The 19,654-nt window shown below is 37.3% G+C and overlaps 1 protein-coding gene across 3 annotated transcripts in view; it reads right to left on the bottom strand.

Annotated features, from left to right (window-relative positions):
• The window catches only part of SNTG2 (syntrophin gamma 2), a 226,420-nt gene that overhangs the window by 47,024 nt on the left and 159,742 nt on the right, over nt 1-19,654 (bottom strand). For all 3 annotated transcript variants that reach the window (XM_072926387.1, XM_072926385.1, XM_002195418.6), the window contains 3 exons: nt 19,398-19,527; nt 11,710-11,748; nt 2,475-2,591 (listed from right to left, as the gene is read on the bottom strand). In XM_072926387.1, the coding sequence (XP_072782488.1) occupies nt 2,475-2,591; nt 11,710-11,748; nt 19,398-19,527 (286 nt within the window). The remainder of the gene's footprint in view (nt 1-2,474; nt 2,592-11,709; nt 11,749-19,397; nt 19,528-19,654) is intronic.

The raw sequence follows: 19,654 nt of genomic DNA on the forward strand, positions 1-19,654 counted from the left end.
TGAAAAATATAGTTTTGCAGTTAAGCATTACACAGCAGATCTAAGGTTATGGTTACTTGAAGACTTTAATGCAAAAATCATGGTGAACTATAAGGGAAACATAAAAAAATCAAATAGTAGAAATCTCCCCTCCATCTAGCCCATATTCCATAAAAACATTAAATTATTTTCTGGAAACTTTCAAAGATATAAAAAATAGTTTGATTTTAAATGATAATTTAGAATATTTTTTCCTCAGTTTCTTCTGGGATATGAATTTAGAACTTTTCCAATATCTGAAAGGAAGTTGAAACATTTGTCTTTTTATGATTGAAAAATCTTTCTCTTTTTTTTTTATTTTTTTCTCCTTAAAATAGTAAAAAAACCAAACCTCAGTAGGAGCAGTGGTAAGAGCAGTAGCATCAAATATCTTTAAAAACAGTGAAAGAGCTTTATGCACAGTTTTGTGTGAGGACCTGTGTTTGCAGCTACAGAGCTGGGACATGTGGCACATGTGCCATGGGAGCTCTGTCAGGGCAGGGTCACTGCCAGACAGGTCCCAACTCATGGCCCTGCAGTGGACTGACCTTGTCGCACACCCACACAGCCCCTCACTAACGCCCCATCCCCTGCTACGGGATGGAAGAGACAATAGGAAGAACAAAATCGAGAAAATGCATGGGGCAAGAAGAGGACAGTTTAATAAGTGATGGAAAGGGGAAGAAATCAATTCATACAAAGTTGATTGCACACTGCTCACCCCAAGTAGACCAATGCCCAGCCATTCTCCAAGCAATGGCTACTTTTGAAGACCAAATCCCCATTTTTTATTGCTGAGCATGGTGTTTCATGATACATGAAATCCCTTTTGCTCTGTTTAAATCAGCCATCCCTTCCTGTCCCAGCCCTGGGCAGTTTGCTGGGTGAGCAGTGAGAATGGAAAGGCTGCACCAGCCTTGCTCAGCATCAGCCCAAACATGGCTGTGGTAGCTCTGCTTTAGCCCCAGGTAAGAAACCACTCGGGCTGCCATGGTGACCTCCATCCCAGCAAGGCCCAGGCAGGAGCAGGGCAGCCATGGGCACTGAGGCAGCCCCAGCTCTGGGCCCCAGCCATCTCCCTGGGAGCCGGGACAGGCTGAGCCCTGGCCTGGACACGGGGCCATGGGTGCCCTGGCTTGTGGGACCGTGGCTGGGCAGGGAAGGGAGGGCTGTGGAGCCCGAGACTGGCCCTGCTGTACGCCAGGGCTGCAATGGGATCCAGGGGTGAGCATCACTCAGGAAAGTGCAGCAACAAAAGCCAGGGCTGGAAGTGCCTCAGAGACTGACAATCAGCTTCAAAGTTGGCTTGGGATTCAGGTTTGAAGTCTTCAGACAGGAGGTTGATGGAAACTGTGAATTTGGTCTTTAGTTTTTGGGGTTTTTCCCTTGATAAGAGACATCTGGGGAGTGTTAAAAGAGCAAGAAAACTGGTCAACAAGTTTTATGATTTATAGACTCTTTCACATTTACTGGTGCGTCATAGTGCTGAGGTGAAACAACACATGGATCAAAGGGATCACCTTTGTTCATTTTTTGAAAGCCATGGTTCCTGCAAAAATTTGTAAGAGGATAATAGATTGTGTCAGGTAATTTCTACTACCAGTCATCCCCACTTGTCTGTTGTTAGTAGAATGCTGAAAATGGTAAAAGTAAGTAGTTTATCCCAAATTAGTATCATATAGATGTACAATTTGAATTATATAAAAAATATCTTTTAGAAATAGGTCTGAAGACAATAATTTAAATTTATAGAGGAAAATCATTCATGTGGTGTGTTATTTATTTGTTTAATATTTCTAGATAGTTTTCACATTTTAATTAAATTGTAGCAATTTAATAAAATTTTAGTTCCTTTGATTAACATATAAAACATATAAAATTTTTAGAGGAGGAATCCCCCTGTTTTTCCCAGATGTGTTGTAAAAGAATACTATTGGCCGTTTTAGAATGTTTGAAATTAATTGGAATCATTGGATTAATAATTTACATTTAGAGAGGGGGGAATTTTACTTATTGCATTTTTACGAGGTTCACAAATAACTATTAAAAAGTATGTATTTCCCAATGGTACTGCAGAGAGAACACATATAAAGAATCAGATTTTTTTTGGGCCAGCAGAAAAAGTGTGAGACTGAGCACCTTCTGAGCAAAACTGTAAGCAAGATGTATAATTGAAATTTCATGCTAAGTCCACACTTTATTCTTTTATGATTTGTTTAAGGCAAAGTTTTTCTGAAGAAAAAAGAAAGGATTAAATATTACCGTGTGGTAATTTATGGGTATTTTTTAAACAGTTTAGAATTCTACAGCTCATTTCCATTTCACCCTTCTAAATTAATTTTTAGAAAAATAGTAGATAAAGCACTTGTGAAACAGAATTCTTTTTATGAGGTATAGACATAAAAAACAGGTTTCCATTTACAATGAAACTGATAAAAAAATATCAATTTTTTTACCGGTGGAGTGCTGAAAATGTAGAAGGATGAACCCTTCAGAGCCAGAAACTTGAATTTGTAGAGCTGAGATGAATCAGTTCCTTCAAGTCTCTCATTTACCCATCCCATATGTATGACCTGTAAAAGCAAATAATTGAAAATTAAAGTTCTCTTTCTCAGTGGATCATGAGTGGTTTTAGTAGCATGGGATGCATCATCTACTTCACATCTGCCTTACAACCATTTCCATATTCTTGAAGCATACAGTATAATGTCAGTGTGTCAGAAGTTCTTGAAGAGACTTGTAGTACAGGTAGTCTAAATAATATCTGAAATAATCCCTGTTTTAAAAGCCACCTCTGCAGGTCAAAGCAGACTCTGAGCCAGCAGGAAAATCTACTTGTACCGAAGTAATACAGCAGTTTATAAAAACTATAATACCTTATCTATAGCAGTGTCAAAACTTGAAGATACTGATATTTCTATTACACATTCCTCTAAAGAAATACCTCTAAACAAATCATAGATTTATCTGAAATCAAATAGCTTTCACCAGGCTAACATTTGCAACTGTTAAAGTCTTTGTCACATTTGCTGTGTTGCAGAGTTTATACATTTTCATATATGCTTTATCACATTCATGTTTTCAAAGAATTAGGTATCAAATCCAATAGTTACACAATGTTAGCAGTGTTGCAGTGCATGCCTTTATTTTCCAGATAAAATAATGCTAAGAAAAAATGAAATGAAGAAGTAAAATTGCATGTTTCCTTTTTGAGGTAAATACAAATTTATAAAGGAATGCCAGAAATAAGAATGCCTTAGTCTAGTAGCAGAATATCATGAATGTCTTTACTGAAAAATAACAAAGCATAAACTTTCCAGGCCCCATTTTGCATACTTTAAGAGGAATATATTGCTCTTGAAATAGGTACTTAAATCTGGAGAGAAGCACCAATCTGAATGTACAAGTATTGCTGAGCAGCTTGCTCATTTTCAACTAAGGCTACACTTACAGACAGTAATGAGTTACAGGGGGAAGAAATGCCAAAGCACTAGCTAATAGTATGGATGAACTTTCATACCTATATTATGGAGACCTCACAAATTGTTTTCTAATGTTGGCATTTAATGTATCAATTATGTCTTTTGTCAATCACTTTAGCAATGAATAAATAATAAATCAGCATGTTGAGCCAGACAATCCTTCTCCATACTGTTCTACTGAACTCCAGCACTAACATTTTAAGGAGATCTAAGAAACAGCAAAATAAATACAGTAGCCCTTCCAGTTCTTGATTTGCTATTCTGTAAATTGAATAACTCTCACCAAAACATTGTTTCTATAGTAGTCAGCAAAAGCATTGAAACAGAATTTTCAGACACCGCATTACATAAAAAAAAATACTATATTATTGTTGCTATTCTACTACAATGATATTATATATTCAGTTTATTGGGGTCTTAATATCAAATAACACAGACAAAAAGAATGATATCCAATATAGTGTTAGGGTTTTTTACTTTCTACATATCTTTCTTATTGACTGGTTTATTTAATGTTCTTTTAGATTTCAGAAATGGAGAAAGAATTATTCAGTTCAACAAAATCTGTATGGAGCAAAAGCAAACAAGTGTTGGTACTTAATTACAAGCTGTCTGTGGTTTATGGGGTTTCTGAGATTTTAATTTGATCTTAGTACATAGTTGGGAATGTTAGTCTGGAGTAAAAAATATTCTGTTTTGTGATTGAAACCTGCCATTTGAAGTCTTCAGGAATGTTCATAAGGCATTATACTACAAACTTTCTCTTCTCAGCACTGCTTTCACTACTGTTTGAAAATTACCCATACATCATTGATATATTATTAAGTTCCTAACATGCTCTAATACACTTTCCGAAATTTTATGTAAGAAGAAAATGAGCAATGGCACTCATTACAAAGAGATAAAACAAGTCACTAACAAAATGTAATCCAATCATAGCAGATAAATGAAAGTTCTTATTTGCACTTATTGTTTTCCTGCAGCAATAAAGCATTTAGATGCTGCAATGACTGGAAATTTAATATGTTAAATTTAATAGTCAGTACATTTTGTATATAGTACTTTTAGCTAAATACTTATGAAAAGTAGATGATGCAAAACACTCAGGAGGGAATTGAAGAAAGAAAATCAAGTAGATGTCTATGTATGTCACATCAGAACAGACAGATACACTTATGTAATTAAAGAGGGATAAGAATCTACGAGACATGCCAGACTGACCTGCAAGTTAAGAACCAGTTTCATACCATGAGGCAAAATGGTATGACATAAATTACTGTTTTCCATTTTACATCAGTTGCATTCAATCATGTCTGAATGGCTACTATTCAAAATGAAATATTCTAGAGATCAAAGTATAGAGGAACTTAGAAATTATGCCACAAGTGTTCTTTGTGTTTTAGTTCAAGAACCAAATTTATAACTCCGAGCTGGGCACAGTTTGAGCATCACAAATTGCAACATATCCACACTATGCTGAAGGGAACTATGAAGATAGTTATGTACCTGAATTAATGTGTCTTCCAAGGCATTGTCTGCCTGGACGAAATTTAGACTACAAGTCCTTTTGGATAGCAGTAATAGGTTCTACTTTTTGTTTGCTTGTTTTAACAGGAGGCTGATAAATTGAACCTGATGTCTCTCATCTTTATTCATTACAGCCTTCTTGTTCAGGTTAGGATCCAAAGTGCAAAACTCTCTCTTGAAGACAGCTAGCAACCAGTAAGTTGCTTTACTGGTTATGCATTCGTATATTATAGCAGATCAGAAGCACTATTTATGCAGCAGGAACTAAACAAACTAAAGAAGAATGGAAAACTCGCATTCTTCACAACTTTTTTTTTTCTTATATGTCTGCTTTGTATTTTAGCAATATTACAATAATAACAAGTGGAAAAATAAAGAAGAAACCATTTCAAACTATAGCTGTTTATCTCATAGAGCACATATACCTCACAGCACTGCATATCAGCTGACTAGGGGTTATAAAGTTCAGTGGTTTTAAGTGGTTCTTCTTCTGCTAAAGTTTTTTCAGTTGAGGATCTGAGGTGCCAGAAAATGTATCTGAAGGCAGAAAATCAAGGCAATTTCATTAGGAAATAAAAGCTGTCCTACCAAGTAAATAAAATAAAAAAAACAAAGAAGGTCTCAATTCTATCTCTATGTGATCTCTTTATGCTTAGTCCTGCTCCCTTTCTACAGGTTTAATTTGTAAAATTGTAGTCTTCAAGAATCTAACTTTTCCAGACTAACCATTAGGAGAAAGTAATTTTGTTGCTATATGCTATATATTTAGAAACATTTTTCTCTTTTCTGAGAAAAAAAAAAAAAAGAAAAAAGAAAGAGAAAGGAAGAAAAAAAATGGTCTTCAAGACTAGGTACAGGGTTTCTTATATGCTGCAGGATGAATCCAGGCAAACATGTTCATGGCATACCTGCAGCAGTAGTTTGTTATAAAGAACAATGAAAAAAATTCTTCCTATTTGAGAAGTTTCTTATTTATAATTATGATTTTATAATTATCAAATATAGAGTAGAAAAATGGCTTTGGAAAAACTTAGTACCCTACCCTCTCAAAAATGCAGTAGCCCTGATACCTATTTTGTTTCTAAAAAAATGTTTCCTTAATGTTCTCAGGACCTCTGCTACAGTGGAGTCTTCCTATTTTCTCTCATTAATCTATTCTAGCACTTTATTTTTCATGTCAAGCATGAATCAGTCTCACTGTAATCATGATTAAAGACTTTTTTTTGCCCTATCCACTAAAGCCTCAAATAATTTTCACATTAGAGTAGAAGAATTAAAAAAGCTTACTCAGTTCACAAATGGAGCAAAAATCCATGAACAAGGATATGTAGCTTGTGTGGCATCATTCTTTGCTGCTTTTCATATGTTATTCTGTGAGCAAAATGTTATCATTATTGAATATCTCTTTCATACTTCTGTATTTCTTTCAACTTCTCCACAGAGGCCACAGAAAACCTGTGCTCAATACCTTTTCAGAAACACAGTGCAAAAAATCAGAGGCGGTATTCCTGCCAAGAACACTTAGCATGTTGTGTAGTAGCTAAGGTACATACATTGAGGTACAGCCCACAATGCCTGCCTTTCTCAAAAGCAACTGAGCAGACATGGTTGTTCTGGCACGCAGGTGAGCAGCCAGCCTGGCCCGATGTTAAATTGACAGGGTAACAGCGTGGGAAACTGCTGGACATCGCTCACCATGTGGAGGGAGGAGTTGGCTGGAAGCTGAAGCCAACAAGAGGGCAAACTTCAATAAGGAGGGAAACCAGAAGGTGAAATACACTAAAACAAAGTGAATAGTGGGTGAAGAATGCCAAAAGATAATGAAAAAGGAGACTGATTTACAGACAGATGTGGTGGTATCACAGATTAAGGCTCATATAACCAAATGAGCATGTAAAATTCAGAAAAAATGAGGGCCAATGGAGAAGCAGTAAAGTGTTGGTGAATTCCTTATCTGCAAAGGGAAAAGGGTGGAAAAAAGAATATTAGGTAAACCAAAGAAATGCAAGTTTTTCAGGTCTCTATTGGTCAATCCCGTACCTGATTACAGCATGCTGATAATAAATAAATTGGTAGGGTAATAATAAACCATAATAATAAACCATAGTAATAAGTCTTAAAAATGAACCTGCTGTTTTCCATATTATCTCTATCTGACTGGCTTCTGCAGATAGGGTCATCTCTGAGTTCTAGTAAAACAATGGTGGATGAACCAAACCTTTCTAAAATAATTTATGCCCCCTAGATAATCATCATATAACAACCTCTTCAATTTTGCCCAGTCTTTTACATATACTTAATTTTTCTTGCATATATGCAGTTTCTTAATTGGCGTCAATCCTTCTTTTCAGACTCACTCTTCAATAGGGCAAGATCATTCATATGTCTAACTGGTGTTTTAAAGCATAATGTCTGCAAAATTAGTAGGCTTACTTTTGTTAATGCACCATAAAGGCAGTATTCAAGGGAACTGGATCCAGGTCACCTCTTTAGCACTTGTAGTCAATATGACAGTTTTGAAAATGAGCCGTCTATACCTAATATTGGATTATCCGACAAAATCTGTACAACCAAATCCATATAATACTTGTTTAAAATATTTTAATGTCAGAAATTGTCAAAAACCTTGCTGGAATCAAGATATGTTGCAGCAACGTCCTGTCACACATCCACAGGATATGTTACATGTTCACAAGAGAAAATCAGATTGGTTGTCGTGATTTGTTATTGAAAAATCCTTCAGGGCAGTCATTTTCCATCTTTCTGCTCCACACAGGTATTTTGCTTATTTATTTATTCTTTACAGGGATTAAATTGAGTAGTGTCTAATTGTCCAAATTCTACTTTATTCAATTAGCAGCCATAATGTTTGCCCTTTCCTAATGTTTGGATATGTCATTTGGCAGACACAAATCACCTGAAATAATCATTATAAAAGTTTAGGTCTTTAAAACATAAAATTTATCCAGCAAACAAACAAAAAAACCCCATTGCAAGTATTTTTATCTGTACAGAGAGAGAATTGGCTAATTTACTTTTCTAAAAATAAAAATCAATCCATCAGTATGTATTTTTTGAAAATTGAGTCCCAAATCTAACAAAGAATCAAGTGCTTTCAAATCTCTAGAATATTATAATAAATTATATCAAGCAAAAACTAAAGTTATGATGCTTAGATGCTGTGTGTTTTATCATTGACACAGGTTACATAGAAACTTAGAACCAGAGCTTCAGCAGTGCTACTTATTTAATACCATTCAAATCTGTGTAATCCCTGAATATTTCTTAACAACTTGTAGTCCTTGACTTGGAGTAACTATCATGATGTGTCCTGGTATAGTTAGAACTCACCAAATAATTTCCACAAATAATCTGGGATTTTAGTTTTGGTGGAAATAATTTCCAATAGGCAGTTTAAATACAAACACCCTACTTTGGTGGGAAAAAGGAATTTAAAAGTGTGGAAATACCCAGACCAATTAATTTCATGACCCGGTACTATCTATTTTAACAATATAAACATATAAATAATAACTAAAACTTCTACTACCTTGCCTAATACTTCAAACTTTGGGTCATAGACACAGGGAAAAGGCATAGAAACAGAGAATAATAGAATATTCTAAGTTTGAAGGGATCCACAAGAATCATCAAAGTCTAAATTATGGCCCTGCACAGGCTAAGAATCACACCATGTTTGTTTGACATCGTTTGGCAAAGAGACCCATAAGTAAAGCTGGTTTAGACCCAAGAACCAATATCTTAGTCCTTTCCCTCCTTCTTTATTCAAATGAACAGAATTCATTATATTCTGGCGATTCAGTTTGCAATAAAACCAGTCAGAGGCAATATAAAAGGCAAAGAAGAAAGCCAGGTTTAACAAAGTAATTTTTTACATTCTTGATAACCCTGAATCCTAGTTTTTTAATGGCCTGTGAAAAATAGAATCTGAATGAAACCTATCCACATCCAACCTTTTCCCTTTATGAAAGATTAAGTTGGACTCTAAAAGCAATGAAGAAAACTCACCGCAGGCAACACAGTAATGAAACTCTAAGGACCTGTTTAATTCTTCAGGAATGTCCATACTCAAAAGGAAAGATAAATTTGCAGCTATCACCAATTTTACTTCAAAGCAGTTCTTCAAGTGACCTTCAGTCTCTTAAGGTTATCCTTTCTTTAAATTTTAAATAATTTGTCTTAATAAGAGCTATTCAGGTCTGTACAAATATTATGTAATTGACACTAATAGGCTCCATTAATCTAGGCAAAAAAAAAGTCCTCTTCTACTTTCAGTTATCATTGCCAAGTTTTATATGATGCCATTGTGATATATATACCTGAGAATTCACATTCTGATTGCTTTTAAAGCAAATTTCCACAGGACATATAACATCTGAGTTGTTCACAATTGCTCCATTAATATTTTCATGTTTTCTAGTTTTGTTTATTTGATCTGCCCAAAGTCATTATAAACTTTTTTTTTTTATCACTTTTTGGAAGAAAACATTCCAATGTTTGTTGCTGTCATTTGTACGTTAAATTTTCAACTTCTGAAATTAAGTTCCTAATTGTCCTTCTTTTCATACCTGGAATGGAAAAAGTGAGATAGATTTATACTGCCTAACTTTAGGCACCTACTAAAGTAGGTAGGCTGATGCAAGTCAAAATTAGCAAAATGACTCCTCTAAAGGATGATTTAAAGCACTGATACCAAGTTTCACAGTTGAACAGCTCTCTGAAACAGAATACATTTCTGCACTGATTATTTAGGAAGTTTATGGAGCCTAGCCTGTTAATTTAAGAAATCAAATTATGTATCTAGTGATATGTATATAGCTGGATGTACAAAATATACAGCTATATACATATCAAAGTTTTTTGAAAATGGAGGGAGAGTATGTCTACCTTTTCACAACTGAACTCATTATGTGGGCCCAAACTGATAAGGAAAAAACTTTGAATAGTTACTAAAGCACTGTAGCAGCCAGAGGTCCTGAAAGGCCTCCCTGGCAGTCCTTGCCTAAGATAAGAAATGCCCAGTCATGATGGCTGGACAAAGAAGCCGCTTTTCCGCCTCAGACCCTCGTTATCTCTCTGTAAGACCATAGGTCATATTCTCCTCGACTCTGGCAATTGGACAATTTCCTAAAATCTCTGTACCCTATACAAACCCCCATTTCTGCCCAGTTTGGCAGAAGAGCTGTCACTGAAACCCATCACAGGACAATAAAGGCATTGCTGTGGAACCTCACACAGCCTTCTCCTCTCTCTCCCTGCATCTGCCGGTGGCACTGAGAAAGCAAAGAGCTGAAATCACTGAAGAGCTGAATTCACCAAAGACCTGATCTCACTTAAGAGCTGAGCTGCTTGCTAAGACTACCCGTGGCTGGGGGCCTGCCTGGGACACCTGGAGAGGCTGTGCTTATCAGCCCAGTGCTATCTGGTTGCCTACCCCAGGCCATAATAAAGCACTTGCAGTAGACAGTTCATCCAATAAAAGATATCCAAATCCAATACATTTCCCCCTGGCACTCATTATCACCTGTTTTTCTTATTGGTCTAATTAATAATTAAAAGCCATGACAAAGAGTGTAATTAAATCACAGAATTATAGAAGATTTTGGGTCGGAAGGGAGATTTAAATGTATCAGAGGTCAACCCCACTGCAAAAAGCCAGCACATCTTCAACTGGATCACATTGCTCAGAGCTCCACTGACTTGACCTTGAATGTTTCCAGGGATGGCATTCACTACCTCTCTGAGCAAGCTTTGCCAGTTCTTTACCACTCTTAATGTAAGAAAAACTTCTTTTTATGGCTAAGCTACCACAACACTCTTTCGGTTTAAAAGTAGTATCTCTTGTCCTATCACAATATGTTCTGCTAAAAGTTTGCCCCAGTCATTCTTATAGGCCCCCTTTAGGCACTGACAGGCTGCAATAAGATCACCCTGGAGCCTTCCTTTCTCCAGGCTGAACAGCCCCAGCTCCCCCAGTCTCTCATTGTAGGAGTGGTGTTCCATCACTCTGACTATCTTTGTGGCCCTCCTCTTGATCTATTAGAGCTGGTCCATGCCCTTCTTATTTTGGGAGCCCCAGGGCTGGATGCAGAGGTAGAGGGGTCTCACAAGAGCAGAGGGGAAGAATCACCTGCCCTGACCTGCTGACCACTCTACACAGGGCACAGTTGGCTTTCTTCTCCCTAAGTCCTCCCTGCCCTTCAAGTGCCTTATCACAACTCCTAGGAGGCTCTGTTCCTTGATCTTCCCAGAAACATGGATGAGGCTGACAGGCTGGTAGTTCCTAGGATCCTCCTTTCTGGCTGTTTTAAAAGTGGATGCAATGTTTCCTTTCTGCTTCTCACCAGGGGCTTCACCTGACTTCTGTGACTTTCCAAATATCATGGAGAAGGGCTTGGCAACTACATCAGCCAATTCTCTTAGGACTCTGGGATGCATCTCTTTGGGTCCCATAAACTGTTCACATTCCTGAAGTGGTCACAAATCTGCTTTTACTTACAGTGGGAGGGACTTTGCTCTCCCGTCAATGATCTTGCAGTCCATCCACTAGACTAGATCAGTTTTAAAGCTGACTAGATGGGTATATGCCAACTGTACAAATTTTTCAACAATGTAATCACACAAATTAGAAAAAAATTAGATAATATAATGGAAATCTTACCTGGTCAGAGGGAGAACAGCATTTATTTGCCATTTTCATCTATGAAAGAGAGAGGGAAGACACACAGAGTTATTAATATGCTGAAGAGTTTCTGTGATGGAATTAGCATTGCTTGACTTAGTTATTGAATACTATATTAATACTTCCAAATCATATTTGTAAGAAATTTTATCATTCAGTGCTTAAATACTAGATTTTATTATTACAGTGAATTTGCAAAACCAAGGACTTGAAAGACAAAAGATTTTAATCAGTTTTCCTTAAATACCTCTTAAAGATTTGCATTTATGAATTTAACTTTGCCAGTATGAGTGAAAATACTATGCTGTACTGTAGACATCTCAGGTATCATCTCAGTTAAACAATTGCTTAAGCAGATTCTTAAATGTTGTCTGTAATTCAGTCCTTGTGACCATAGAATATAAGATGTATTTAAAGATAAAATGAAAATTGCATGGGCTTTCCTGTTAGTTTAGTCTTCAAGGCAAAGTTTTTCTCTTTGAAGAGTTTTGATAATTTTGATTTTTCTCTGACAGTCATAGTTTGCACATATGAGTGGTGGACAAATACTGACACAAATAGTACACAAATACTTCTTTAAAGTGTAACATTTTTTTTAAAGTGCAATTTTACTAAGTGTAGATAAGAATTTAGAAAGAAATATATTTGAGTTTAAAACCAGACTTCCCTACATGCTAGGAGTAAACTGAAAACTGTCCTAGAGTTGATGAGTACTTCCAAAGGACCTTGTCAAAAATCTTGTTTTATTAGAAATGAAAAGCTTGTGATGGAAGACCAAAACCCTACACCTGCGAACAGGGAAAACTACAATTGCCAGAGGAAAGGACAGAAGAATTCCAGGGCTATTGCTTGTATCCTGGACACACCAGATATGTAAGATCAAATCTGTGGATGTAACTCCGTTAATATGATGGTGATGCCATCGACTGCTGTGGTGGGTTGACTCTGGCCAGTAGCTGAACACCTGCATAGCTGCTCACTCCCTTCTCCCTTCCAGCAGGAAGGGTGAGGGAATAGGAAAAGCAAAAGCAAGAAAGCTTCTGAGTCAAGATGAACAGAGCTTAAGTGAAAGAAACAAGAAAAATTCAAATTATATAAATGGAAACACTCTCTGCCTCCCACAAGCAGGCTCCAAGCAACAGCCATCTTGGAACAGCCATCTCCCACACCTCCTTTTTCCACTATGTCATTTCAATTGCTGAGCACAATGGTGTGGAACATCTCTTCGCCCACTTTCAGTCAGCTAACCTATCCATGTCTCTTCTTAATTCCTTGTTCCATCCTCTGCTCAGGTGGGTGGGGTGTGTCAGTGTGAGAAAAAGTCAAAGCCTACATCCCGTGAAAGCACTGTTCAGCACCAATCCAACCACCTGTGTGTTATTAACACTGTTCTAGCCACAAATACAAAACACGGCGCCTGCTGCTATGAAGAAAGCTACCCCATCCCATTCACACCCAGTGTACCTGTATGGACCAACAGACTTTGTGTTATGGTAACGACACAGGCCTCAAGATGTGCCAGGATTTATACACACACACACACTCTTGCACCTAACAGATGACAATAACAAGTCATTGTCCTCCACAGAGTGAAGTGTCTATGGCTATAAACAAAATAACCTTAGGACGAAAGGCAGTGTGGAGGGGCAGGATGACAACAGGAGTCTTGACTGTATGGACAGAGAGTGGTAGCAATGCTCAGGGCTGTAGGAGCTCTCTAGACAGTCCTAACCCGTCATGGGCCATCAGGGTTTCTTCTCCCTCACGCATTCACTTTTGCAGCCCTTTGGAACTGAATTCTGCAGTTAAATGGCGCAGGTATGCTGGTGGGTCAGACAGCTGGGGGTGACTGAGGGTCTGAGGTAGAGGTGGCCAAGCTGCTGGGGCATCTGCCAGGCCTGGCTGTGTGTTGGGAAATCCTGCCAGGCTCTGGAAGTGACCCTACCAGCTCCCAGCCACCCTAGAGGAGGAGCGGGGACTGCCACAACAGTGGCGGGTCACAGGCTGCAGGGCCGGCACCCACAGCTTAGCACAGCAGGGAGCACCCGGGAGGAGAGAACTGAAGTTTGGCAGCTGACTGGACAGAGGGGCCCCAGCAAGGCTCTGGCAGGTCAAGCACACAGGTGTGCCTTCCTTAGCCTGGCACAACCACAGGGCTGCACTGTGCTGGAGCTGGCCTGAAGCACTGCCTGGGAGCAGAGGTGGCTCAGCTTCTTGGTGCCTTCAGGGCCCATCAGTAACAAACCAGCTGGAACTCAAGAACCTCACTCTGTAACTTGGTTAAAACAAATTGGTGAAATGGCCAGTGTTGCAGAAGGAAACAGACACCAGTCTGATTTGGTTGTGGGCTTAATCCTGCTAAAAGTATTGTGCAGGACATAATGAAAAGTTACCTGGAATACTTCAATGTCAGTAGAAATGCTGATACACCCTGCCCATAACCAAGTCAAACCTTTCTCCTGTCCCTCAGACACAAATACATACACAAAGTAACTACAGCAAAGCCATGTTAAACACACAGAAAATATAATTTCCTTTCCAGTGTCCAAAACCATATTCAATAATAAGATTACTATAGCGCAAACCAGAGCAAGTAAATGGTTTCAGGCGTGCCTGGAAAAAATGTGTGTCAGACTGGCTATGAAGGCTTTCTGCACCAAGCAGGTAGAATATTTTGAAGAGCACCCTAATAACCAGCTCAGCTTCCCATTGGTAAGGATAATAGGGAAGAATGCTTTGGACTCCACACTTGTTCACTGCACAGGCAACTCCTTCCCTATTCAAAGCAGGATGGCTGCAGCCCTGATGTTGCCGTGGGGAGAGGAGAAAGACTTGCTTCTATATCATATAACATCTCAGTGTCATGGGGCTGAGAAGTACAAGCTCTTCACTTCACCCAGCACCCCATGCGTCCTTCTTACGTCTCCACAGCTGGTGCAGACAGGCAGGAATACAAATGGGGTACATTTACCTTGGTGGCACTGCAGGAGCTCTCAGCACTGCAGTATAGAAATGCGAGCTGGACACAGCAGGGGAGCTAAAACAAAAAACCTGGGTCTGCAAAGACTGCAGGCTACTTGGAAAAAGAACTATTAAGCAAATTGCAATTCCTGATCTGTTCTAAATGGTCAGGAAATAAAATTATTCAGAACTATTAATACAGGTCAGAACTAATACAGGTCAGGAACTAAAATTATTCAGAACTATTTACCTAAATCTAAATGCCTCCCAGGCTGGGATTTATTTCACATATAATACACCTTTATTCTCTTTCAAGAAAACAGTGAAAGATCTTAACAGGCCCCTATTTTTTTTTCCTAGCTGTATTAGTATCCTATGTGACTGCTTATTGCTTGGCCAAGTTTAGGGGGCGTGGGTCTTATCCTTACTGAATTGCCTTTACAACCTCTACAGTTTGAACTGTGCTACTTTCAACTGGAAAATTTGCATTTAAAACAACAAAAAAGCATCAGTGAAGAAATATCTTGATTCTCACCCTGGGAATAGAGCTGTTTGTATAATCATTGAGGCAGTTGAATTTGTATACTGCTTCCTACACACATGGATTTTGTTTCCATCTACATGTACCCCACAATCTGCTGTGTAAAGAAAGCAAGATCTTCTCAGTTTTCTTTTTTTTTTTTTAATGTACGTTTAAAGCTCATATTTCATAAGTATCTCCCAATTACAACAGACATTTCACACAACTGCAATGCAAAATATCCCCAGATACCTGCTTACATGAAGACATAAAAGAGAATGTTTACAGACTATGACATATACAATTAAAAAAGATATCATGGGCATAAATAGGATCTGGCTTAATAACCCTACTTTAATAGGTTGTTCTCTGACCTGTTTAAGACCTACTTATTTATTTACAATTTTTTTTTTAATAACACCATTAGAATTTACTGTGAAAAGCACAAAACCTTGAGAAAGTTTTATATATAAGAAACAAATCTCTATAATGTTAATGAACTGACAGCATTGTCTTTAGTTGCTTCTACTGATTATGACTAAAGTTATGTTCAGTGCTATATTTCAAAGACAATAATTAAGATCCATGAGAAAACCTGCATATATCTTATAGCTGTCAATCTGAATAGTGAAAAAGAGAGAGAAATATAAATTATCCAAAGACCTTTCTCCTAAAAACTCATAGCCATTACAGCATTGTCACTTCAGCCTACAAAGAACCCTTCAGCTGAAGAAATTAAGAACTGGAGCAGTGAGAAGCACAGAAAGATTAATTCATTTCCTGTGCTTCTTGTTTCATCGTGGAAGATTCACTGCCAGTTTCTGTTATCCCTCTTCCCTCAGTTTCCTCAACTGCACCTCTTTCTGAAAAAAAAAGCTGTACGAAGAAATAAATCTGAGGTGCTGATTCACCTGTATTTCTGCCAAGGATAAATGTAAAAAGCTTTGAGAATATTGAAAATGAGGGTTGAATCACAAAGGAAGATGATAGAGTAGTTTCATGCTGGTAGAAAAGTATGCTGGTGAGAAAACAGAATACGTACAGAGAGATGAATATTTTGGGGCAAGGGTCCTCAGAAATGCATGTTGCTTGTAAAGCTGACTGCAACTACATGAAGAGATTTTCTGAGCTAAACATACAAAGCATGTACCAGCAACGAGGGCTGAAAAGACACTCTTACATTTTTCTCCACATTGCAGCATTCCCTGTGCTCCTCTGTCATCTAAGATTTAAGTCCAGGCTGGTACCAGAATCATTATTTCTCATCTACCAAGTAACACTCTTTAAATATGTACAGGGGCAGCACTCCTATGCAGTGACAACTCCTCTCATCTCCAGTGTTGAAAGATGACTCCTCCTATGCACTTGATCCCCAGAGAGCTTGCCTTTGTATAGAAGTTAGATGTTTCAGTAGTACTTCAAAAGAGTAGTCTGACATTAGCAGAAGTGTCACATTGTGGCAGAGCTATTTTTGCACTACCTACACTAGGACTGTCTCCTAGCATCAGCAGGAGATCTGACAAAGAGCTGCTGAACATGACTTTATTAGGGTAAAGTAAAAATATTAAGTATATTAGGGTAAAGTGATACAGGAAAGACTGGGTGCACTCTACAAAAGCAATTAATCCCTATTAGGAGCTCTTTAGGAACTAAAATTCTAAAAGAAATTATTCAAATGTCATGCAAATATGTAGGACAAAGAAAAAGTACATAAGAGTAACACAAATAGTCACAGTTTAAGTAAGAATGACTAAGGTGCGAGAAAAATTGCTAAAGTCATGAAAACAAGTACCAGCAAAACAAAATGTAAAAATGTGTGGAAGTAAAACATGAATAATGGTAAGTACTTACCATTTTAAGTAATTACTTAAAAACCTACTAATAGCTCAGGTAAGGATGCTGACATTATGCCAACAGTGTTAGCAAAAAAGTCCACTGTGACCATGTGTCTAGTAATTAATTTCCATGCTGAGATGATGGTGTGGGTCAGAATAGGAAAGCAATAGTTTAACTATTTGGAGAAGCAACTGAATTTCAAGTCAGCAAGTACTCATGAAAATAACCCATAACCAGATAAGGAACTCTCTGAAACAATTTCTGAATGAGTAGTGATTATCTTGGTCCTGGAGAATAAGTAGACACTCTACAAAAGCTCTGAAGGAACTACAGAGTCATTCCTCAGTGTCAGTGTCAGAGGTATGATAAGGAAATAATCATTTTTTGAAATTATAAGACTAAGGTAATAAAAAAGATTCCAAATGGGCTTCTAAGAAGCCTGATTCAAAGCCCCCATCCTAGGGACTGTGGAGGGTGGTTCGTGTTTTCTGGCTGCTCAGAGGCAGAGAGTTGTCCAGCCTTATGCTGTACTCCAGCCTCTCAATCCCCATTGTAAAAACAGTTTGCAGCAAAAGGGATTCTCACTGATTACTGTATCTCCCCTTCTGATGATCAGTAATTAAGTGCTCTGGCTTGACTTTCCAGTTGTACCACAGGCTGCACACCTGACAAAACCTGTAAAGCTACTGTCCAAGCAAAAAATTTACATGCTTCTCATATGAGCTGCATAGAGTTTACTTTGTAACTCACTAAGAGCACAAAACATGGATATTCATCGTGACTGTTGCTTCTCAGGCCCTTCCTGGGAACAGCCAGTTGTATGAACAACAGGTGGACAACTTTGTTGACAGAATTTACTAGTAATAGATAGTGGAGAAGACTAAGAAAGTACTCAGTTCATAATAAAATATTGCTGCTGACAGGTCACAGCACAGTGAAGATAGTGTGTCAGGACTGGTAATTACTGTACATAGTCCTTTGAAAAAAAACTGACTAGCACCCTATGACTAACAAAAGCTGCCTGCATTTATTTTTATTCTTATTCACTCATATCCTTGTGGCTTTTATTCAGTGAATTTCTCTAGAAAGAAAGAAAAAAAAAAAAGGCTTAATAACTATGAATTGGAATGGCTCTAGAAATATTACCATACACTTTCTTAGAATTATTACACAATAATACCCTGTACATTATGTGAGTCACTAAATAGAATTTAAAAAGAATGCATCATAAGCAAAACCGACTGATTTTGACAAAGAGATTGCTTAAGCAATTGAATATTTTAAAATAATTGATGGAATAAATGAACAATTATGATCAAATGTGATTCATGTAGTTTTTGGAGACTAGGAAAACAAATTAAATTTTAAGTCTGTTTTAACCAACAGACTTAAAGATTTATGTTGAAATCTAATACAAATTCTACACAATATTACCTGGACACCTAAGCAACAGTTCATTTAGAGTACAAAGTACAAATAAATGTCAGGTTACTAAATCATAATTTATGAAAGAAATTAATAGACTCTGCCCATGCAGAGAAAGAAAAGATTAAAACCTGCACAAGCAATTCTTTCAGGAGCAGCTGTGATATTGTATTTTCACCAATGAATTTTATAATTTCTTAAAGACAAATTTACTTTCCAAATTGTACATTATTGAGTTCCCTATTTAACTTCATGGTTAATTCCATAATTATCAATGTTTTTAGCTGCTCTTTGATGGAATGATAAATGTGCTATCCAAATAGTAATTTTCTGTTTCTCTGGGGATTAGTTAATACTTCTGCTTGCAAAGTCAATTGTTACTTATTAATTTACAGGAATAACTTAAAATAGCATAAGCATCTTTATACTTCTAGGAAGTAAGATGGAATAATGTGACCTTAAATAAATCAACTCTTAGAAAACTTAGAGATGTAAAATTACTGTCTCCAGTAAGTCTCAGTAAATACTTCACTAGCTACAGAATATTCCCATGCTTGTTTCAAAATCAACAAACGCTAATTTCAAGCACAATTTAACTACAAAAATGTGCAAATGAAATATTTTGCCACATCTAAAGTTCTGTGAAATCACCAGTATTGATACATATTTTGCCCTAAAAATCTTTAAAATCATAAGCATAAGCTGTTTTTCTACTGGTTTCTGTTCTATGCTAACACTGCAAGCCCTGAAAACTTCTTGATACTCTTCATCAGGCAACCTCTCCCTATTTTGTCCTTTCTCCTTTTCCTCCCCATACACAAGCATTTTATATATTTTACTTAAAGGTGAATTGTTTTTTACCCTTTGAAAACTAGAAATAACTTCACAATAGCATAAACAAGAAAATATGTGGAAAGTAACATACATTTTGAAGTGTCAAATCACTGATGTTAGTTGACATTGCTCTCAGCCAGTCAGCACTCTCCTGGGCTGTATAAAACTGAAGTATCCCAGTACTAACTCCATCGAGTGCCAGCACTTCAAATGCATTAGATCTGCAGTAAGAAGAAATATATCCGTAAAGGAAGTTGTGTCAGTTTTCTGAAACTGCCCAATATTTATCAATGTTCAAGTGATTTTTATGCCTTCTGACAAGTTTTTGAGTGCTTAATTTACCAATCA

The sequence above is a fragment of the Taeniopygia guttata genome, chromosome 3, assembly GCF_048771995.1.
Source record: "Taeniopygia guttata chromosome 3, bTaeGut7.mat, whole genome shotgun sequence".
Lineage (NCBI taxonomy): Eukaryota > Metazoa > Chordata > Aves > Passeriformes > Estrildidae > Taeniopygia > Taeniopygia guttata.